The sequence below is a fragment of the Marmota flaviventris genome, chromosome 11 (assembly GCF_047511675.1).
Source record: "Marmota flaviventris isolate mMarFla1 chromosome 11, mMarFla1.hap1, whole genome shotgun sequence".
Classification (NCBI taxonomy): domain Eukaryota; kingdom Metazoa; phylum Chordata; class Mammalia; order Rodentia; family Sciuridae; genus Marmota; species Marmota flaviventris.
In genome coordinates, this window is record NC_092508.1 from 8,631,926 (window position 1) to 8,656,493 (window position 24,568).

Consider the following 24,568-nt stretch of genomic DNA (forward strand, 5'->3'; position numbering starts at 1 on the left):
TCGTGGGCAAATTTAACATATCTATATGAATCTAGTGGAAGAAATAGAACCTAACTTACCATGGAAAAAGATTTAAACAAGATGGCACTTGAAGAGGAGAGGCATATGAAGAAAAGCCACAGCTCAACATACAGCTCAGTTGGGTATTATTTTCAAGTGGCATAGAACATTTGTAAGTATTGACCACACATTAGAATGCAAAGGAACATTCAACAATCTTAAAGAATCCATGATCAAGTCTTTATATTGGCTTTCAGATATCCATTTCCCATTCCTAATTAACTGACAGAACCCCTTCAGTATTGGAAAGATAGATGTTTCCAGAGAAGACTCCACAGCTCATAGCCTCTCTTGCAGATGGTGTGGCTACCAGCTTAAATCTGGCCATAAGACCACAGCAAAATATCATTGTGGAAGGAGGGAAAACTTGGGGACACTTCTGAAAAAAGGAATAAATCTCTGAGGAAGATGGTTTTTGCTCTCCGTCCTCTCCTCTCCATCTAGTGGCTAGAATATGTATTATAGCTGAAGCTCAGCAGGCACCTTCGACAAGGATGTGATCTCAAGGGGGCTAAACTGAAAGATAGAAGAAGCTTCAAAATGCACAGGGCTGAAAATACCCAAATGATTTTGAAAAAAAAAATCAGAGACTTACACTTCCTGATTTCAGGTATTTTTACATATATAATATATATAATAAAAGCCAGAAATAGACCCAAACACATGGCCAACTGACTTTCAACAAGGATGTCAAAGCAATAAATTTAATTCAGAAAGAATTCACAATGGTTCATCAACAAATGGTTCATATGGAAATTCATATGCCAAGAAAAAACAATCTTTCAATCCTTACCTCATACCATATAGGAAAACTAACCCAAACAGGTCATAGATCTAAAACACTAATAACATAAAACTTCTTGAACAAAAATAAAATCTTGAGTTAGGCAAAGACTTTTTACGTAGTACCCTAAAATCACAGACCATAAAAGGGAAAAGTTATAGAAGGATACTTCATCAAAATTTTAAAATTTTGCTCTTTAACAAACAATGTTAAGAAAATTAAAAGGAAAGCCACAGACTGTAAGACCTAAAACTAACAAAAGACTATCTGCAATATGTAGGTCAATTAGTACTATCATGAATTTCTGGTGGGGATGTAAAAGGGAACAATCAATCTAAAAAAATGTTTTGGCAGATTCTTAAAATATCAAACCTGTATTTATATTCACGTGACCCAGTTGTACCACTCCTAGGTATCCAACCAAGAAAAATGAAATAATATGTTGACCCAAATATTTGTATGCATGTGTTCCTAGCAGCTTTGTTGTGATAGATGAAACTGGAAACAGCTCAATGATTATAAAAAATAAACAGATAAACTATCTCTGTGTATCCATACAATGGAACACTTCCTGGCAATAAAAACAAGAGTAATTACTGATACATACAGCAAGATGAATGAGTCTCAAAAGCATTATGTTAAGAGTGAAATGAATATGTAAATCAATGGATGTGTAACTGATGTGATTCTGCAATCTGTATATGGGGTAAAAATGGGAGTTCATAACCCACTTGAATCAAAGTGTGAAATATGATATATCAAGAACTATGTAATGTTTTGAACAACCAACAATAAAAAATTTTAAAAAAAAGAGTGAAATGAGTCAGATATAGATAATCTATTTATTGTATGACCCCATTTATATGAATTTTCATAAAAGAAAAACTATATGTATAAAAAGAGGTTACTTCTTGCCAAGAGCCAGGGGGTTGGGAGAGGGACACAAGAGAACCTTTGGGGGTGATGGAAATCTACGCGGATTGTCAAGGTATTTATATGACCACCCATTTGTTAAATGTGTACACATTTGTTCCATTTTACCCTAAAGTGGTGAATTTTAAAGCTGATAAGGAAACTAAAAAACATATAAGATCTACATAAAGAAACTATTCCCTTGGTGCCCTTATCAAAGATTATTTGACCACACATGTGCGGTTATATTTATGGGCTCTCTATTCTGTCCCATTGGTCTGTGTATCTGTGTGACAGTGCTGTATTGGTTTGATTATTAAAGCTTCATAGTAAAGTGTGTCAGCGTGTGATGGCTCCAGCTTTGTTCATCTTTCTCAAGATTACTTGGCTGATGTGGGGTCTTTTGTGGTTCCATATACATGTTAGGATCACTTTTTTCTATTTCAATGAAAAATGCCAATGGAATTTTAGTAAGAATTGTATTGAATCTGTAGATCACATTGGGCATATGGACATTTTGACAGTATTAGTTCTTCCAATCCATGGACATGAGATATCTTTCCATTAATTTCTGCATTGCTCAATTTCTTTTACCAATGTCTTGTAGTTTTCAGTATATAAGTATTTCACCTCCTGGAATGAATTTATTCCCAAGTGTTTTATTCTTTTTGATGCTATTATATAGGGATTTTCTGGTTAGTTTGTTGTTAATATAGAGAAACACTACTGAGCTTTGTTATGTTGATATTTGTATTCTGTAACTTTACTGAATTCATTTATTGGTTCTAATTATTTGGGGATAGAGTCATTAGAAGCTTCTATTTATAAGGTCATATTATCTGCAAAGAGTTTTACTTGTTGCTTTCTGATTTATACACTTTTTATTTATTTCTTGCCTAATTCCTCTGGCTAGAACTTCCAGTGCTGTGTTGAAGGGATAAGGTGAGATGCTTCTGATCTTAAAAGAAAAGATTTTAGCATTTTGTTTTTGAATATAATGTTAGCTGAAATAAACAGACTAGTGATTCGGAGTTGATTCCAGACACAGATCTGTGTATGACAGAAAAAGTACATTAAATGACATTTAATGTTGGGGTTATTTTTTATGAATACTATCTCACATCAGACACAAAAAGGTGAGTCTCATTACATTACTGGGCTATTGGGTCTAGTGTATGATATACTGATTTAAATTGAGGGATACATAGCAGTATGGATAGATTTATTAGATAAACAGGATTATTTCTAAATGTGTAAATACAAATATTAAACGTTGAAACATACTAAGTATTTCAATTACTCTAGAAGCAAATAAAAATATTTCCAAAGTCTCGAGGTAGAAAATATTCTCAATAAAGCTTATATAAAACCTGAAAACCATCAAGAAAGAAGCTGAGAGATTTGACTACATAAATTTTTCAAATTTCTCTAGGATAAAGATGCAATTAAAAAAACCTAAAAGAATAACATCTAATGAAACAAAATATAGCAACATATGCAGGTAAAATATACAAGTAGTTCTACAGTTATTCTGCATGGTAAAGAGAACAACATAAGACACCAACAAGGCCTATGTTCCAGGTATTTGTAGAGAAGGAAACTTAATGGTCATAGCAAATGAAAAATGTACCCAAAGTAAAAGCACTGCAAATTAAAATAGGAATGAAATAAAACTAAGTAAAATATTAAATGGTTATTGGGTCTAGTGTATGATATACTGATTTAAATTGAGGGAGACATAGCAGTATGAATAGATTTATTAGATAAACAGGATTTTTCTAAATGTGTAAATACAAATATTAAAAAGATACAGGAAAATATACACCAAAGTGTGTGTGTATTAACATCAGAAAAAAAATAACATAAAGATATAAACCATTTAAAAAAACAAATTTATATTTTTAAAAATCTAATATATCCTAGCAACTACCACTCTTCTCGTCTCTATAATTTTAACTAAGTATTTAATAGAAATGAAATTATACAGTGAAAAAAGTTCAAATCTAATATAATTATATATGGTGGATTTTTTTTTTTTTTTTTTTTTTTTTTGTCTTTTGAATGTACTGGTTTTCCGTTGCTGTCATAATGAATTACTATAAACTTAGTGTCTTCAAACAACATGAGCTTATTGACTCACAGTTCTACAGGTCAGAAATCAGCTGTGGGTCCTGCAGTCCCACAAGGCATCTGTTTCCTCCTTGAGGCACTAGTGGAGAAGTCATTTCTTTGTTCTTTCCAGCTTCCCACAGCTGTCTACAACCTTTGGTTCAGAGACCCTACTTAATCTTCAAAGCCAGCTACACTGTGCCTCTCTGATGGTTCTCCTGTGGTCCTATGCCCTTAGGTATCCCTCCTTCCAAAGGAGAAAAGGATCTCTGATTTTAAAACTCCATGTGATTTGATTGCACCATTCAAATACTCCAGAATACTCTCCCTACCTCAGTATCCTTAACTTAATCCTATCTTCATTTTTAAAAATTTCTTTTGCAGTGTTGGGGATTGAACCCAGGGTCGCGTGAATGCTAGGCAAACACTCTACGACTGAGCCACATATCTCCAGCCCTTATTCCTATCTTCAAATTCCCTTTTGCCACCTACAGTAACAGATTATAAATTCTACAGAACATGGACCACATTGTTTCTCTTGCTACAATATTCTCAGAATCCTAGGGATCTCCCACATATGTCATGGGCATTCCATTAGACAATAGGCACCCCATAGATCTTCCCTAGATACCCATATATGTTTTTAACTTCTGATAAGATGACTGAATGGATCTATAGTCCCACACTTCCTCTCTTCTTAGAACCTATTTTTGAGTGAACACTCCAACCTTACACGACTTCCCAGGCACTAGCAAAAAGCTTCACAGACATTCTATCTAGGTCACCTCTGACCAAAGCACACTTTCCTGACAGTGAGTCTCCTAATCTGAGCATCTTTTGTAACCTGGACAGGATGAGAATTTTCCAGCTCACCAAGCCTTCATTTCTTTTCTTTTAGCAGTTCTTCCCTCAATTGATCCCTTTCCTCTTAAACTTTACTATAATTGGCAAAGATAGCAGGATGCACCTTCTAACTCTGTTTTGAAACCTCTTGACTTTCCAGAGTGGCGGGACAGAATTTCACTAAGCCTTCTGCCACTATATAGTAAAGAGCCCCTTCCCACCAGTCTCCAAAGACACGTTTTTATTCCTTTCTGGGCCTCCCCTGTGATATCGGCAGCCTTCATACTTTTACTAAACGTCTGTTGGGTTTGATTTAGGCATTCTCTGAGACAACACAGAATTTCTCTACCATGTTCTTCACTCCCTTCTGAGTGCTCTCAAGCAGAGACTTTAGCATCCATATTTCTACCAATGATCTGCTCAAGACATTCTAAGCCTTTCTATCCTGCTATTTACAATCCTTCCATTCTCTACTCACTACCTAAATCCACTCACTTCCACATTTTTAGGAATGCATTATGGTTGCACCCCACTTCCAAGTAGAGTCATACATTACTTAACGGTGGAGACACATTCTGAGAAAAGTGTTGCAGGTGGTTTGTCACTACACAAACATCACAGAATGTACTTACACCAACTAAGAGAGCTACAACTTCACTAGGTGATGCAATCTTGCAGGACCACCACATCTGTGGTCTGCTAGTGCAGAAATGCCACTATACAGTGCCTGTCTGTACCAAAAGCTGATTTGCTCTCAATTGCTTCCATAACAATTACCACACAATTAGGGACTTAAAACAACACAAAATTATGATCTGATAGTTATATGAGTTAGAAGTCTCTTTCTGGTGGCTGTAGGAAGAATCTACATTCCTGAGTTTTCCAGATTCTGAGGCCAATCACATGCTTTGGTCCCTTCTTCCACCTCCAAACTAAGCAACACTGCACCCTTCCCACCACCCCTCCACAATCACACCTCCCTCTCTCAGGAAAGCCTCTCCACTTTCTGAGGCCGATAAAATTAGATTGAGCCCACCCAGATGATTCAAAATAGTTTCTCCCTCTCCAGGTCCCTAGCTTAACTCTATCTGGAAGAAATCAGATTACAAAGTCCAAGGATTCAGTCACAGACATCTTTGGGAGCCCATTATTCTGTCTACCATGGCATGGTAATAATAATAATAATAAGCATTAAAGACTCATCTGCAACATTAGAAGCAAGTAAAGTCTCATTTATTCTTACTTCTTTTGCTCTTGGGTTTTCCTAAAGTAGCTTGGTTTCCAATATTCACAGTGTCTAGAAAATAACAAGAGATAATGAGGAAATATATATTAATAAATAAAAGTAAACAAGTCTTAGGACAATTTCTAATTGCAGAAATTACACTTACAAAAATGTCTGGATTATCATTTCATTCTTCCTTGTAAAAGAATCCAAAAACCTTCTGAACTGAGAAGTAAGCGTTCGGGAGGGGCCCTGGGTCTTCTTTTTTTCCACAACAGGACTTTGAAAAACTGTTTCTTTGGTAATAGAAACAGATGCCCCTGCCCTTGCTTAGGCCTTTAGATTTTTCTACAGATTAAATAAGATTTTAAATTTTGCAAAATTTTCTAGGCAATCCCTGTGCAAATCAGTGACACGGTGGAGAATCTCAGTAGAAAACATGCCCTGGATTGAGAAGAGCTGGTCTGAAGCCTTTCCTCCTGCCAGTTAGACAGCAGGACTCTGCCTGTGGACAGACACCTTTCCAAGGCTGTGGGAAAGTGACACTGTAGTCTACCAGCGGAAGTTGAGGTGGCTTCCTTGGGTTCCTGGGAAAATTGTGTTTAACTGTGGTAAAGAAGGTACCTGCCATTTTTAAAGAGTGCATTTTTACATCATGCTTACATGCTCAACAGAACCCATCCTGTTAAATGGGACTGTATAAAGATTTCTAGCCTCCCTGCAGTTCCCAAAAGCCTCAGGCCAAGCAAACACAGAGAGAGGGATTCTGGGGTGGACTGCATCACCAGTCGCTGCTTTACCGGGGCCCGTGGTACCCACGAAGCCCTCCCAAAGCCCGCCCGCACCACGGCCCCCGCAGCCTTACCCGTGGCATCCTGCGCTTGGCTGCTGTCCGCCCCTGTTCCTGAGCCTCCTGGCACATCTCTTGAGAAACACATGACACAGGTACACTTCTTATTTCCCTGTGCTGGTTGCTCTGTGTCTGGAACAAAATTATGATTTCTGAAGACATCTCATTTGCCTTGCCACCTTTTCCCCCACACCCTTTGGTCCCCACTTCTCTATTTCTTCCTCTGAAAAATTTCCCTTCATTATTCTCCTGTATCTGACTCTTCCTTTCAGTCTTAATTTTTTCCCCTTCCTGTCTTTCTTTTAATTTTTTTAAGGGATATGTACTTGTGTTTATGAAAAGGGCCCAAAACTTTCAGTAAAGCGTGAGTAGAAAATAATTATCTTTGGAAGGTAAGAATATTTAAGCAGAAGGCTGGGTACCATTTTCCCTTCTTAGCTTCTGTGCCTTAAACACCAGGTAAAACTTGAAATCATCAAAAGTTAAATCATGTTTTTTCCTCTTTATCAGAACTGTGTCTGTTTTAATGATTTTTAAGTCCTAATTACCTTGTCCATCAGAGCAGAGCAGGTTGGAAGTAAGCTCTTCTGACTCTCCTTCTTTATTCGTTTGGCGATCTTCTAATTCACCAGATACTAATGAGAAACAAGAAGATTACAGTCCATGGATCCTGAGACAGTGACCAGGGAAGAGTCCCGGTGCTCCCATGACACACACTGAAGTTCTAGGCTAAGATGAACTGGGGGAGGAATAATATCTGCTCAATAACCACACCCAAGATCCAGCAGAGCCCTGCTCTTTCCATTTGACACCTCATTTGCCTTTTCTAAAACTTTTATCTTTCTACTTGTAGCCCAGAAAATTGTTTTTAAAAAGCTCTTTTCTTCCAGAAAATAAAAAAAAAAAAAACCCACTAGTTGTTCTTTGGAAATAGTAAAGAGTACCCAGCAGAACCATTTTCAAACTCATCCCAACTGGCCAGTGACTACTTACATCACTAACCACATTGCTCAAAGTCAGCCAGTCAGAGGCAGCCCTGCAGGACTGACATTGAGCCATCAGCCAACACCCCCTAAAAAGCCTGAACAGTGGCTAAATGCCAACATACTCATAAACACTCCTGCTTCTAGAAGGGTTGGGTCCTGAAATCCTTATTTTTCCAAAACTCGATAAAAAATCAGCAGTTTCCTGTTTCATAGAGACTGTGTCCCATAAGCACAGTGTCACCTCCCAATGGGACCTTTGCTTAGCAATTTCAGATACTGAGCTCAGATATTGAGTGATGAGTTTTCTCTTCAAATTTTGGAGTCCCCACCAATATCCTCTGGAAGACTTGCTTAAGAAGGTCCAATGGGACCCTTGGACCACACAGTGGTCAATTCCATACCTCTTGGGCCTGGGCCTAGCTCAGTGGTCTTCCTGGTCCACTGCCAAATGAATCAGCATTAACAACACTTGAGCTCTGGATTGTTTCCCTGGGCTTTTATTTCTGAATTTATCTGATTTAATTTGTTTCATCTGATTTATTTTGGTTTTGTTTAGATATTTTGGTTTGGAAGTACAGCATCTAGCAATTATTCCCTCTACTTATGTACTTATTCTCCACTATATCATTTGTTCTCACTTTTGTCTGTTTTAAAAAGTCTTGTATTGTCTGTTTCTGATTTTACTGTGCTTTCTGAATATTAAAAGAATGTGATCCTGGGACTGGGGTTGTAGCTCAGTGGTAGATCACTTGCCTTGCATGCATGAAGCACTGGGTTTGATCTCGGCACCACATAAAAATAAATAAATATATTTTTAAAAAAAGAAAAGAATGTGATCCAAAGCACATATATGGAGACAAAGGTCTAATAAATCCTTAATCCAAGTCAGCCCCCCAAACTGATGGATGTGGGTTCATAGACAGTAGCCAAATTGTGCAAAGATGTTTGGTCACACTTTGTCTTGGGTTCCTCATCACAACCTTCAAGAGGGCAACTTGGTGTCTTGTCAGTTTGAACCACAAATCATTTAGGTAGTATGCAAGCTGGATTAAGTTATTCTCGTGTCATTGGTCATGTGTCTCCTTTTGAGTCTCTGATTGGTGATCCCAGTGTTCCATGCCTGGGTCCCACGCCATTCACATTCATTGCTGAATGCAATGGCCTCATTGCTGTTTGTCACACGACTATCTTCCTTAAAGCCACAAGCATTCCCTGACAAAACTTGCCCCTCCTTTATAGACTCCCTATGATTCTAACTCTTGCACCCATCTGAATAAATGGCAAGAAAGGGTAACTGGATTACAAGGAGGGACTTTTGACATGTCAAAAATAACACATTTCAGCTAGGCGTGGTGGCTGATGCCTGTAATCCCAGTGGCTCATGAGGCTGAGGCAGGAGGATTGCAAGTTCAAAGCCAGCCTCAGCAAATTAGTGAGGCCCTAAGCAACTCAGTGAGACCCTGTCTCTAAATAAAATATAAAAATGAATGGGATGTGGCTCAGTGGTTAAGTGCCCATGGGTTCAATCCCCAGTACCAAAAAAGAAAAAAGAAAGAAAGAAAGTAACACATTTGGTAAGTACTTCTGTAAAAGAAGGGGGGAAATCTCCAGATGTTCCCATATCCCAACCAGAAACTGTTACTTTCAGAACAAAATTACAAAATATCTACATATCTTTCTTTTCTTTTTTACTTTTTAATTTTATATCATGTGTGTTTGTTACAAATAAAAAAAATCATCTATTTTTAAAAATACTTATTTGTTTGCATTAACACACTTCAGCAAAGAGGGGGAACTGGCATTCAACTATGGCTAGCCAATCATGACCATGTTAATTATACAGACTTTTCTTTCTTATTCTTCGGTGCTGAGGATTGAACCCAAGGACTTGTGCGTTCTAAACACACCTCAGCATTGAGCAACATGCCCAGTCCCCAAAGATACTTTTCTAAGCAAACATATTACATATTACATATTACATATTACATATTACGAATTTGGCACTGAGTTAGGTGGAATAAAGAATAACTTAAATAGGACAGAATCAAATCCCTTTAAAAGGTGAAGTCAGCGAGGAGGAGGGAGAAGGACGTGAGTAATGTAGTAGAACACTGGAATTCTCTTCATGTGTCCATTTAATTCTGCTCTCCTTTATGGAGTTAGTTCATGCTTCTTGTCTTGACAAGTCTTAGAACTCAACTAGAAAATACATATTTTATAAATGAATTTGATTACTAAACAAAGTATTAAATATATCAATTCTAGACTATTTATCTTTATATACTTCTGCAGCTCTTTCTACCCTCTGTTTCTGGGTTCTGTCATTTTTTTGTTATGAAAAAGAAGGCATGGAGGAGATCCTAAGCAGGTGGACTCTTCACATCTTTGCTCCATTTGATATGTGTCTGTGACAATGAAACCCAATAGGTAGCAGAGGTGCTAAAAGCCCCAAACAATGAGTGTGGGGTGGGGAGATCAGAGGGCATTTCACACAGCAGACTGGATAAGTTTCTAGTCCTTACTGAGGATGGAAGCATTAGGGTGGAGGAGGCAAAAAGATTATTTGCATGAAAAATGTTTTGCCTACCACTTGCTGTGATTCCCATTTATCTGTAGTTATGTTTTAAAAGCTGCTTCCTAAGGAAATTCTTCCAGCCATTTCTCAAAGTAGTTTTTTGTTTGTTTGTTTGGTTTCTTTTGTTTGTTTGTTTTTGCAGGAGGGAAGGGATTGTCGAAAGATGTAAGTCATCTTAAAGGACAGAGGTGTAGAAGCATTTCATTGTTGCAATGATCCAAACCCATATAGGTCATTTCTTCCTCAAAAATCCCACTTGGTGTTCTTGCCTGGCAGGGAGCATCGCTGGTGAGGATGGGAGGTGTAGGTGAACAGAAAGGGGTCTTCCTGTGGTGGATGGTAAGTGAGAGAAGGAACGTAGCTGTTGAAATCCACAGGCACTTTCTCTTCATAAAGCTCGCCCCCTGGATTTGGCCATAATGGGTGGCAGCTAGTTTTGGCAGCACGTGGTTCCAGGGGAATCTGCTGGGGAAAGTTTTCCAAAGAATTCTGGGAAGGAAAGAAGTCACAAGGCCAGAGGAAAAGGATAATGGGGACAATAGTTGTCATTGAGAGGGCTTCTCCCCAAAGCAGCGTTTTTATTCCATGCTTGCAGATTGTCATAATCTGAGTAGACTCCAGAGGCAGAAGGCTGAAACAGGTCTCCACTATTGTAGATCCTATTACTGGAAAATCTGCATTTTTCATACAGCTTAGTGGGGTCTAAGGTGGAAGTCGGGTCTGCCAGATCAGTGGTTCCCCCTGAACCATAACTCTTGGAGAAGGATAAGCAATCATTCAGTGAATTCTGCTGGGGAGTGTTAGCTATTAAATGTCCACTGTAACTGCCAGGCAATTGGACACCTTCCTGGAATGACCAAGTTAAAGGTAAACTTCCCTGACTTTGTGTTTCACCTGGAAGAGACTTCGATCCTGGGTTCCCCTTCAGCTTTAGGGAGACAGAGGCAGGTGCCCCATGCACTTTCTTCATTGCTCTTCTTGCCTCAGCTTCTAACTTGGTTTCTGGCTTTGGATGATCATGCTCTCCCTTTGATTGGAAGAATATGAAGCGTCCATCGTGTCTCCAGAAGTTGGTGACGGGGAAGCCCCCACGGCCTCGGCAAGGAATCAGCTTCAAAGGCCCATTACAGTTGGGACAACTTTTCTTCTGCTGCTTCTGCCGGGCTTTGTCACAGATCGCAGGTCTTCTCAGGTAGACCTTGCGCCCCTCCTTGGTAGAGCAGTTGTGGCCGCGCACCACCATGCCCAGGCAGGACTTCTTGAGGATGGGAGAGTTGCGGTTGTTCGTGTTGCGCATGGCCCAGCTGCTCAGGTGCCGCTGTGCCTTCCTGTCCTCTGAGCTGTAGATGTGCTTCACATAGGAATCTGGCCACTCCTGGAACAGTCAGTCTTTTTCACATTCTGTGGCAGTTTCATGTCATTAATGTCCCAGTTTAATACCTCTTTGTCTTCAGAATCAAAGTCGTCAGGTTCCATGATAAAGTCAGGTCACCCACACGTTTTCCTCTATTCAATTTCCTTCAATTTGAACTTGAGAATTTGCTCTCAAAGGTTCTTGATATAGGTGGATTAGCCTTCTGACTTCTTATCCAGATGTAGACAATATTGTCAAGAACTCATCTCCCGTTCAGGTCCCAGTAAGTTCTGGTCATTTTCCTGTTCCCTATTCCAGGTCAGGGTACACTATGCTAATGAGCTCTGGCAACAATCCAATCAAAATCTAGATGCTCTCAGCTCAGGATAGGTAAAAGCAGCCTGTTTCTTCTCAGCAGCCAACAATGTAATGAATATTCTATGGTGTGCTTCTGAACTTTCTCCTTCTTTATGTTGTGGACCTTGTAACTGAAATGGACATTGAGAAGAACCTTGTGAAGAAGTACAGATGTCTTCCTTCTTGTTTCATAGGGTAAACCCAAACAGATTCAATCACTGTAGATCTTCATTCTCTTATCATTTCTCCAGCCTGTCTCCTCTTCATTTGCCCAAGTTGCCGAAGCCTTGGTGCAGTGTGGTGAATAGGCTTTCATTCTGGAGCAGCAGAATGGTGTTGGAGAGCTATGGGAGGAGGCCCAACAATGAGCAATCCATATCTTTCTTTTCTTTAGTAATACCCCTACAGATGTACTGGGTAGAGATCTCTTCTGCAAATGGGACTGACAGATCAAAAAACATACACAAGGACTAATTTTAAAAGTTCAAAAAAAATTCTCCCATGCATGATCAGTTTATAGTTGATCTGAACATCGGCATTCCTCCACTATGTGTGATTTAAGATCTGCAAGCATTAAACAGAACAGCTACACTTCACTTCCTGTGGCACCTAATCCATTTACTATAATCTCTTCAGCCTCGTCTAAAGACAGATTCTTTTCTTTCATACATTTATGTTCTACTTTCATTTGATGTCCCGTTTAATATTATTCTCTTGGGGAAATCAGTGGCTCATCTAGACAGTTATTTTCTCTGGGTTTTGTTAAGCACTGCTTGGTAGGTAGAATTCTACGAAGGCTCCTGGAGATTTTCTTCCCTAATCTAAGGAACTATGAACGTGAGGTGTTATTCCCATGATTAGGTTACGTTGTATTGCAGAGTTGACCTTGAGAAGGGGAGGGTTATCAAGGTGGGCTGGGCCTAGTCACATGAGCCCTTTAAAAGTACTGAATGTTTTCCCGCTGGCAGCAGAAGAGGCACTCAGAAGTTCAGAGTGTGCACAGGACTCCACACACTGTTGCTCCCTTGGAGATGCAGGGGCCATGTGTCAGGGGATGTGAGTGGCCTCTGTGGGTTGAGTAAGCCCTGGCCAAGAACCAGCAGCAAAGCTGTGACTTCAGCCCTACAACCACAAGGAACTAGTCATTTGATCAACTAATTACTAAATATCACTACTTCTCTTTTTTCTGTCTTCTTCCATAGGCTTAACACTCAGTCCAGCAGCCCTGTCACTCAGTGGGGGAGAAGCCTAGGAGTTTTAATCCAGTGTCCTCTTACAGAAAACATTTGGCTATGAACAATACCTTCATGGCCTTTCTTGCATCTTCTTAGTAGGGACTTCCTCATGGGGAAACAGATTTCAAAGTTCCTACACTCCTAGGAAAACTCATTATTCTTTGGCCACATGAACAAATAAAGCTAGAATCATCCCAATTAGTCAATGATAGCTTCCGTCCAGGACACAGGCCTCTGAAAGCCAGCCCATCATCACATCCCCAAGATTCTGACAGTCAGCAGAGATGTAGGGGCCATGCTCCCCTTAGCCTGCTCTCACTAAGCGTCAGCTAGTCCCCATGCAAGGCCACTTCCAAAGGTCCTCCAATCCCTGAGCTCCACACTCTCCCCAAACATTTCTCAATAGGAGTGCTATTTAGAAAAACTGGACTCATAAGCACAACTCTTCCTCGGTTAAAAAACAATGAATTCAGCCTTTGGTTGAATATGAAGTGGTACCCTCTTCTTTTAATACTATACACATTTTCATTGCTACACCTCATAAAGGGCCTCTGTGCTTCTCCTTGACTTTCTGGATCTTCTCCCTGACATTTCCAGTCTCCATGATAATCTGCCTTTTTCTCTGTGTCTACTTTTTCACATTGCCTCTGTGTTCACTTCTTCAGGCTCTACTCTTCTGGGTATCTCCTATCTCATATGGTAGATTACATTCACATATTTTCTGTGATTTCCCCCCTCTTCTCTCCCTAAGCATTCTTTATTTGCTAAATAAAATCTCTGTCCATTGAATCCTAGTGGATTTCTGGGTACCCAAAGGCCCCTTGGACTTCTGCTTTGGACATTGAACATGGCCCAACCTCATGCCAGCTTCTCAGAACCTGAAGCCCATGTGGATCTCCACTCTGCTTTTCTCTCTTGGGACTTCTCTCCCTTGCATCTTATATACATCTTATTTCTAGTTCCTCAAAACAGTAGCAACATCTCCCTGCCTGTGTCTTAAAGTTTTTGAGGATGGAAGAAGAGCGTAATTATTGAAGCACACTGAAAAAACACTGTGTAATCCAATGGCACAGGGAGAACACTGGTCCAAACCAGAATCTGGTTTTATAAATAGCTCATCTGAATTCTATCAATTAGATACTACATTAGTGTTTCTTTGAAGGCTTTGTCAAGTTTGTGACAAAACTGTAAAGAAATTATCAACCAGCAGAGAAATGCTAAGCTTTTTTTTTTATTTCCATAAAAGATAAGGAGTGAATGGGAACAAAAATTGTTATAAGAATTCAAATAATAATACTAACAGTGGTGAAAAGAGGAAGGCAAAAGAGCATTCTCTTATCCTAGTATTTTTCGACTTTAAGTGCATATACCAATACCTAATAACAAACAAAAAGACTCCTTAATCCCAGAGTTTCTCGAGATTTCTTGTCTCCCTGAATTTCCCCAAAAGGCCAAGGGAAAATGTGAAGAGTAACTGGATCATTTCATTATGAAGCACATTCAGAGTAAACCCACCAGGAAACACTAGCCCCCCAACACCCAGCAGCCATCGCCACCCCTCCCCTGCCTTACCTGGCTCACCCGCGGGGGGTGAGCCCAAGCCTTCCTGGGCCTCTTCTTCATCAGACATTTGGAAACAGCAACTGTTACCTTCTGCAGAAGAGAATGAAACCCTTCGAGGACTCCATGTTCAACCCCAGGATTCCATGACAGGAAAGCCCACACGGGAAGGCCAGGAAGCCCCAGGCAGTGCAAGTGACTCCTGGGGGACGTCCCTGGCCTCAGACCCCCCTGCCTTTGAATCCTCCCGATGTGGGGGCTAAGGCAGCTCCTGTCACTCTTACCAGAGGCAGGGGACAGTCTTCCCACCTTGCTCCCTCCCTGAACAGCACATTCTCTCTTATTTCTGACCCCTTACTTTGGCTCCTCTGCCTGGTAACTACAAGCAGCAGGGCGGAATGGGAGAAGACGGGGAGAAACAAAGATTCCGCAGTTGCTTGGGAGCAGACAGCACAAATGCCTTCTCCAATCCACAGTGGCTGGCTGACCACCTCCTCTAGATTGTCTGTGGGGGCCATCTGGGTAGTATCCAGTTCCCAGGAAACTGAAGAGATACAAGGTCACAACAGACCACGCAGAGGGACCCTGAAACATATCTTAGTATGCTCAGGTGGAGCCAGAGAGTTCAGAGAAAATATTGGACGTGCAGAGATCAGAATCATATATTGAATTTTTAGCATAAATAGGCGGGAAGAGTGAAGGGGAAAGGTCTAACTCGTTAAGGGTCATATGCTTTCCCTCATATGAAGAAGCTGGAGAGGAAAAAGGAAAATAAAAATGGGACTCGAATTCCAAAAAATCAAAGGGAGATCAGTTAAAGACAGGAACCACAGCGGGCCGGGGGAGGGGAAGCTGGGGAGTGATACTGGCCAAATTAGGTTGTTAAATCGTGTGCATGTACGAATATGGAAGAGCAAACCCCATCAACATACACAACTATAATGTAACAATAAAAGAGAAAGAGAGTCATTCCTTGGAACTTATTACTTCAACATGAGCAGGGAAAACGCATATTCGAACAATGAAGGCCATATTGTTCCAAACAGAATTCACAAGAATTTTTCCTTGTGCTTCCCAAAAAACTCCAGGATAAATGCAAAGACTTGCATCTGAGGACTAGCTGGAGAGTGCTCAGTGTGAAGCCAACAGCAAACGCCAGAGCTGGATCAGCTTCCTCCTTACCTGGTGCATGTCCTGGGGAGGAGCAGGGGGCTTCCTGTGGTTCCTCTTCCCCACATATATCCACACAGGCATTGCTTCCCTCTGCAGAAAAGAAATGACATCCTTCAGACGTGCCAAGGTACCCAAAAGGGGAATTGTGGAGAAAAACTCAGCAAAGGTTTCGGAGCTCCAGCGTCTCCTGGGTGGGACGAATCCCCATCTGAGACCCTCCCGGGTGAGTGCTTCAGGATCACCTGGCCCATAGGTGGACACACCCCGGGCACCCTCATCAAGGCCGAGAACCAGCTTCCCATTCATTTCCTCTTCCGCGCACCTCCTTCTCTCCCCCATTCCACAGCACATTGCTGTCTCTGCTCTTGTCTCTGACCCCCAGGTCTCCAGAGGCCTGACTGTGGATGTGCTACTGTCTCCTCCTTTGTCCCTGTCTGTGTTTGCTCCCTGCTTTTTACTGTCCTTCCCATCTCACATGGATGGGCAAGATGGAGGAGTGCAAGAGGAAACAGGGCACTCGTCCTTTACCAAGAGAATCAGGCCTGGAGAAGCAGGAATTCTAGTGTCAGAAACAAGGTGTTGGTTCCAATGGGAAGGGTTCAGTTCCTGAAAGACATCCAGTGGAGAACTAGGAAGGATGAGCCAGCAAGACAGGCCTGCCCCACAGACGTGCACCTGGAAATCTTCTGTCATCGGAGAGCAGGTGACGTTGCTGGAGGGAGGACCATTACTCTCAGTGTGTCCCTGGGCCACTCCTCCTGTGAAGACATTCTTCTTAGACCTCCCTCTGGAGAGTACTCTCTTCCACAAGTCACTGTGTACACTGTGACTCTTACTTCAGTGTTCAGCCTGCCACTTCTTTCTTCCCTCCCTTGGATGCAGTTTTTACTCTTCAAAATGTGTACTTTTTAAAATCTTCATTTATTTTTAAGTTTTAGGTGGACACAATATCTTTCTTTTACATTAACATGGTGCTGAGGATGGAACCCAGTGCCTTGGTCATGCTAGGCGAGTGCTCTACCACTGAGCCACAACCCCAGCCCCCAAAATGTGTGTTTTGATTGACCTGCTCTCCACGGTTTCCTCAAGGCTTCCTTGCCACGTGGTTATGATTTGCTTTCATTCATCTGTCTAAAAAATTTTCCCTAATTTGGGCCTCTAGATCTTATTTCTTAAAAACATAAAGTCCTGGGTGAATGCAAAGACTTCCATCTGAGGACTAGCTGGAGAGTGCTCAGCGTGAATCCAACAGCAAACGCCTGTGTTGGCCATCCCCACCCTGCAACCCAGGGCTGGATCAGCTTCCTCCTTACCTGGTGCATGTCCTGGGGAGGAGCAGGGGGCTTCCTGTGGTTCTTCTTCCCCATGCACATCTACACAGGCGTTGCTGCCCTCTGCAGAAAAGAAATGGCGTTCTTCAGAGGTGTCAAGTTACCCCCAAAGGGGAATTGTGGAGAATAACTCAGCAAAGGTTTCAGAAGCTTCAGCCTCTCCTGATTGGGACAAATCCCCATCTGAAAACCTCCTGGTGAGTGCTTCAGGATCACCTGGCCCATAGGTGGACACACCCCGGGCATCCTCATCAAGGCCGAGAACCAGCTTCCGTTCATTTCCTCTCCCGAGCACCTGCTTCTCTCCCCCATTCCACAGCACATTGCTGTCTCTGCCCTTGTCTCTGACCCCCAGGTCTCCAGAGGCCTGTCTCTGGATGTGCTACTGTCTCCTCCTTTGTCCCTGTCTGTGTTTGCTCCCTGGTTTTTCCTGTCTTTCCCATCTCACTTGGATGGGCAAGATGGAGGAGTGCAAGAGGAAACAGGGCACTCGTCCTTTACCAAGAGAATCAGGCCTGGAGAAGCAGGAATTCTAGTGTCAGAAACAAGGTGTTGGTTCCAATGGGAAGGGTTCAGTTCCTGAAAGACATCCAGTGGAGAACTAGGAAGGATGAGCTGGCAAGACAGGCCTGCCCTATGATGTGCACCTGGGAATCTTCTGTCATCGGAGAGCAGGTGACGTTGCTGGAGAGAGGACCATTACTCTCAGTGTGTCCCTAGGCCACTCCTCCTGTGAAGACCTTCTTCTTAGACCTCCCTCTGGAGAGTACTCTCTTCCACAAGTCACTGTGTACACTGTGACTCTTACCTCAGTGCTCAGCCTGCCACTTCTTTCTTCCCTCCCTTGGATGCAGTTTCTACTCTTCAAAATATTTAATATTCATTTATTTTTAAGTTTTAGGTGGACACAATATCTTTCTTACATTCCCATGGTGCTGAGGATGGAATATGTTGAGAGCCACAGCCGAAGGGGCCCCAGCAAACTTCCAGCTGCCAGCTGATTGGCTCCTCTGCCGTGATGCTCATTGGACTGTTTCCCCGCCCTTTCAGACCACGGAGCTGCTCACTGGGGGACTCTTTTGGCTCCGCCCACACGACCCAGCCAATCGGCCTCAAGAGCAGGAGGAGTAGGCGTGTGGAGAGGCTTGTGGGAAGCCGGTGGTGGCAGTTGGGCTCTGAGGGAATTCCTGAAGAGCTTGCAGTGTGTGTGTTCTAAAAATAAAGTTCCTTTCTGCTTGATAAGTGGCTCGTGAATTGTGCCCAGCCAGACTGCAGCATTTGATGGCCCATATGGGGAACGACTGAGGGTAAGTGATAAGGTAAACTGCTCGCCCCTGAGGGCAGGGCGAGAGGATGGGTAGCCATTTTAAGATTCTTCTTTCGTTTTGTTTCACTTTTGTTTTAAGTTGCCTGTCCCTGGAGATGAGTGAGACGGAAGAAAAACTGCTCACATCTGAAGAAAAATTATTTGCGTCTGAGGAATAGATAGGGAGAAAGGACAGATGGATATTTCAGGAGGATAGAAAGGCTGTCATAATGATTTTTTGTTGTTCCATTCTGTTTCTGTTTTGTTTGGCGTCATTTTGTTGGGTTGTATTATAGTAGAAATATGGGATCAGAAATTAGTAAAAAACAAACTGAAAGAGTGTTAAGTAAATTGTTAGAGGAAGGAGACATCTCAGTAAAATCAAGAACAGTCAGGGCATACGTTGATACAATACAAAAATGTAGCCCATGGCTTTTTAAGGAGGAGTTGTTAAATATATCACAATGGAACCATCATGGTGAAGATTTAAGGGAAAAGGAAAAGAAACCCAGGAACTCTGCCAGTTGGCACATTGCCATTGTGGGCGTTGGTATCTTGTTTGCTTAGTCCAAAGCCTTCAGTTCAGACAATGGTAGAGGAAGGAGAAGACATATTGATTCAAGTAAAAGAGAAGTTCTCTCAAGTTAGTCAGACAGAGGAAAAGATTCAAGTAAAAGAGAAGGCCTCTCAAGTTAGTCAGACAGAGGAAAAGATTCAAGTAAAAGAGAAGGTCTCTCAAGTTAGTCAGACAGAGGAAAAGATTCAAGTAAAAGAGAAGGTCTCTCAAGTTAGTCAGACAGAGGAAAAGATTCAAGTAAAAGAGAAGGTCTCTCAAGTTAGTCAGACAGAGGAAAAGATTCAAGTAAAAGAGAAGGTCTCTCGAGCTAGTCAGACACAGGAAAAAATTCAATTAAAAGAGAAGGTCTCTCAAGCTAGTCAGACAGCGGAAGAAAGTTTAGAGCAGAAAAAGCCATCAGGGGAAAAGTTACAACAGGATACTGCTACTAACACATTTCTATCACCAGAGGGCATAAGTGTCCAACCAACAATGCCACCTCCATATGCTGGGAGGCCCCCAACCCCTGTAATTGATAGATGGGATCCTGAGACAGGACCTCAAATATTAGCATGCCCTGTATTTGAGCAGGCAGGAGGGCAGCGAATTCACCATGCTTTAAATTTCAAAACAGTGAAGCAGCTAAAAGAGGCTGTAACAACCTATGGTCCTCAAGTACCCTTCACTGTAAGCATGGTCGAATCCATTACCAACTTGAACATGACGCCAGCAGATTGGACTAGTGTGTGTAAAGCTGTGCTAAATGGAGGACAATACTTGTTATGGAAGGTTGCCAATGAGGAATTTTGCAAGGAGACAGCTAGGCGAAATGCAGCAGCTGGTTATCCTTAGAGAAATCTAGATATGTTGTTAGGAAAGGGACCTTATGAGGATCAGCAGCAACAAATTGAATATGATCCTGACATATACTCACAAATTGCTGCAGATGCGGTTAGGGCATGGAAGACTTTACAAGGACATGGAGGTTTACAAGGTCAATTATCTAAGATAATACAAGGGGCTAATGAACCTTATGCTGAATTTGTAGATAGGCTTATCCAAACAGCTACCAGAGTTTTTGGGAATACAGAACAAGCAATGCCATTAATAAAACAACTGGCTTATGAGCAAGCGAATCGTTGGTGCAGAGAGGTCATTAGACCATGGAAACATGAAGATTTAAACACACATATTAAATTATGTAGAGACATTAATGAACAAGGGCAAGTCTTGGCAGCTGCAGTACAACAGGTTTTAGAAGACAGGCCAAAAACATGCTACAATTGTGAACAAACAGGACATTTTAAAAGGAATTGCCCCATAGGAGGAGGGTTTAACAAAACTAGGTATCAAAGGAGTAGAATACCGCATATTTGCCCATGATGCAGTAGAGGGAGACATTGGGCTAATGAATGCTGCTCTCAAACCACCATAGAGGGTACTCCGAACAAGGACCAGGTGTCTATCCACGATATCATGGAGAAAGGCATCGGGCTCCATTGCCAAAAAATGGACAGGGGGGCCCAATGCTCCGGGGCCCAAGACCACAAATATACGGGGCACTGGAGGAACTCAGCAACCCCATCAGGGTAGTGCCCAGGACACATTGTCCATTAGATCCCTCACTAGACAAACCAGAGGAAGCGCAGGATTGGACATCTGCACCTCTGCCAGAACAGTACTAACTCCAGAGATGGGAGTTCAAATCATTCCCACAGGGATAAAAGGACCTCTTCCCAAAGGAACAGTAGGCTTATTATTGGGATGCAGTTCTTCTACTCTAAAAGGACTTATGATAAGTCCTGGGGTAATTGATCCCGATTATAAAGGTGAAATAAAAATTATAGCCAGTTCTCCAAAGGGTATATTAGTAATTTCACCAGGAGATAGAATAGCACAGTTACTAATAATACCCAGCCTACATGATAAATTTTCCAGTTGTACTGTAGAAAGAGGTTCCAGGGTATTAGGCTCCACAGGTATAGATTGGGCTATGCTTTCTTTAAATTTAGATTCTCGCCCCATGCTAAAACTAAATATTCAAGGACATGAATTTAATGGACTACTGGATACAGGTGCAGACCTTAGCATCATCTCTCGTCAAGAATGGTCAAAACATTGGCCGTTACAACAAGCCACTCAAATGCTTCAAGGCCTAAGAGTGGCGACTAATCCCCATAGAAATGCAATGGTATTAGATTGGAAGGATCCTGAAGGATGTGAAGGAACTATACAGCCATATGTATTGGATCATCTTCCCGTAAATTTATGGGACGAGATGTCCAAGATCAATTAGGACTAACATTAACAAATAACATCAATTCAAATGTGTCCACTATTATGGCTAGACAAGGTTTTAGGAAAGGAAAAAGATTAGGAGAACAAGAACAAGGTATAGCAGCACCAATACAAATAGATCAAGGAACAGACAGACATGGATTGGATTTTCAGGAGGGGTCACATGAGACAATAAAAATTACTTGGAAATCAGAAAGACCAGTATGGGTTCCTCAGTGGCCCCTGACTAAAGAAAAGATACAAGCAGCCCATGACCTGGTCAAACAACAATTAGTGGAAGGACTTATACAACCTTCTGTATCTCCCCATAATACTCCCATTTTTGTCATCAAAAAGAAATCTGGTAAATGGAGATTATTGCAAGATTTAAGAGCCATTAATAATGAGATGGTTATTATGGGACCTACTCAATCGGGGATTCCTCAATTGTCTGCTTTGCCAAAAACCTGGTATGTTTTAGTTATAGATATTAAAGATTGTTTTTTTTTTTTTTTTCAATTCCAATTCATCCCGAGGATAGTCCATGTTTTGCATTTACTATCCCTGCACTGAATCATGAAGGTCCTGATCAGAGATATGAATGGAAAGTACTCCCTCAAGGGATGACTAACAGCCCAACTATGTGTCAAATTTATGTTAACAAAGCAATCCAGCCACTTAGAAATCAAAATCCTGAACTACAAATGTTTCACTATATGGATGATGTATTATTAGCACACAAAGATAAAAACACAATGCTAGAATGTTATGCCTCACTTACAAACTTATTAAAAAATTATAATCTAGAGATAGCAATAGATAAAGTACAATTAAATTTTCCAATTAATTATTTAGGAGTTCTATTATCCTCAACCATGGTCCTTCCACCAAAAATTCAAATACGAGTAGATCAACTCAAATCACTTAACGACTTTCAAAAGTTATTAGGAGACATAAATTGGATAAGGCCTTATCTAGGCATACCAACAGGAAAGTTGGGACCTTTATTTGATATCCTAAAAGGTCCATCAGATCCAAATTCACCCCAAATGTTAACGCCTGAAGCAAGAAAGGCATTAAAAATCATTGAAACATATATGGAAAATATGCATTTTGATAGAATTGATATAAGTTTGCCTTTATTATTTATTGTACTACCAACAAAAAATATTCCTACAGGGTGGCAACAAGGTCCATTATTATGAATACATTTATCTTATTCTCCTAACACTATTCTTACTAGGTATCCTGAGGCTGTAGGACAATTAATACTCAAAGGAATAAAAGCAGCAAAGGGAGTGTTTGGAATTTCTCCCAATAAAATTATTACTCCATATATTATGGATCAAATTGATGAGTTAGCTAATGAGTTAAATACTTGGGCAATAATCATGTGCAAATCTAATGTTTCATTTGATAACTACTTACCATCTAATTCTTTATTGTCTTTTTGGTCATCGCATCCTGTAATTTTTCCAAAAATGACAAGAAAAACACCTATCATGAATGCTCCAAATATATTCACTGATGGGTCAAATAATGGTACAGCAGCAATAGTTACACCTGGTCAAACTTTTACATTTTTAGTACCCAAACAATCAGCTCAAAAGGTAGAGCTTAATGCAGTATTACAAGCTTTTGTGATGTTTAAAGATTCTGTATTTAATTTATTTCCAATAGTCAGTATATAGTTAATGCTATAGTATCCCTTGAAGATCTGGGACAGAAAAGATCCATTCTTTATAGGACATATCAGGGCACATACAGGATTGCCTGGAGCCCTTAGTTTGGGCAATGATTTAGCAGGTAAAACTACACATGACATACATATTTTCTCTGCACTAGAAGAAGCTACAAATTTTCATAAAAAGTTCCATGTCAATGCTAATACTTTACAAAAGCATTTTAAAATAACTAAGGAACAAGCTAGACAAATAATAAAACAATGTCAAAATTGTGTGACCTTTTTACCACAGCTAATCTTGGAGTCAATCCTAGAGGATTGATACCTAACCATATTTGGCAGATGGACGTCACACACTTGCCAGAATTTGGAAAATTAAAATATTTGCATGTTAGGGTTGATACTTCTTCTGGATTTTTGATGGGCTCCCTTCATGCCAGAGAAAAAACTAAAGATATTATAGCTCATTGCTTACAAAATTTTGCCACTGTGGGTGTTCCAAAACAGTTAAAAACAGATAATGCCCCTAGTTATACTTCTACCTCTTTTAAACAATTTTGCTCATCATTTGGCATTACTCATATAACAGGAATCCCATACAATCCACAGGGACAAGGCATAGTTGAAAGAGGTCATCAAACTATTAAAATGTACTTATTAAAGCAAAAAGAGGGAATTGGTAAGAGGTATATTTTCCCTAAGATAAACTTAAAATAACCCTTTTTACTCTAAAATTTTTAAATTTGGATTCATCAGGGCTTAATGCTGTGGAAAGGCATATGTGTCCCAAAAATGTGCATAAGCCCAAGGTACTTTGGAAGGATATTCTAACAGGACAATGGAAAGGTCCTGACCCAGTGATTGTCTGGAGTTGGGGGTCTGTTTGTGTGTTTCCACAGGGAGAACAGCAGCCAATCTGGATTCCAGAGAGATTAACTAAAGCGATTTCTACAGACCAAAAAGATGATTTGGCTCAAATCCATAACAGCTGATATTCAGAACTCCAGTTTGGCTATCCTTACATCTGCGACAGAACGAGGATGCTTTCTTCAATATCTATTTTATTATTGCCCTTTCCCACATCATGAAGTTCTATTTTGTTTTTTGAGCTCATACAGAACTAGGTTAATGTTTTGCTAATCAGTTCTATTTTTTGACTATAGAGTTTTTAAACATTGCAATGGAGATTTCACCTGTAAAAAGTTATAAGGCCTTTACTATTATGTTATGTGTTGTATTATATTATGTGTGCTGCACACTTGTGTTTTGTGTTGTATGTTTGTATGTACGTATGTCCATATATCATATATGATGAGCGCTCATGAAAAAATGGATCCAAATATTTTTTTTTATTCACGTGATTTAAATGGTTTAATTTAAATTGGGTAAAT

General features: G+C 40.7%; 1 protein-coding gene and 1 pseudogene across 6 annotated transcripts in view; both read right to left on the minus strand.

Annotated features, from left to right (window-relative positions):
• Window positions 1-24,568, minus strand: part of LOC114097854 (nuclear body protein SP140) — a 69,459-nt gene that overhangs the window by 21,712 nt on the left and 23,179 nt on the right. For 5 of the 6 annotated variants that reach the window (XM_071619571.1, XM_071619570.1, XM_071619569.1 and 2 more), the window contains 7 exons: window positions 22,922-22,957; window positions 17,337-17,417; window positions 16,033-16,113; window positions 14,863-14,943; window positions 7,332-7,418; window positions 6,799-6,915; window positions 5,952-6,005 (listed from right to left, as the gene is read on the minus strand). In XM_071619571.1, the coding sequence (XP_071475672.1) occupies window positions 5,952-6,005; window positions 6,799-6,915; window positions 7,332-7,418; window positions 14,863-14,943; window positions 16,033-16,113; window positions 17,337-17,417; window positions 22,922-22,957 (537 nt within the window). The remainder of the gene's footprint in view (window positions 1-5,951; window positions 6,006-6,798; window positions 6,916-7,331; window positions 7,419-14,862; window positions 14,944-16,032; window positions 16,114-17,336; window positions 17,418-22,921; window positions 22,958-24,568) is intronic. The other variant, XM_071619568.1, reaches the window with a different exon arrangement.
• On the minus strand, window positions 10,515-11,820 carry LOC114097673 (chorion-specific transcription factor GCMa pseudogene; annotated as a pseudogene).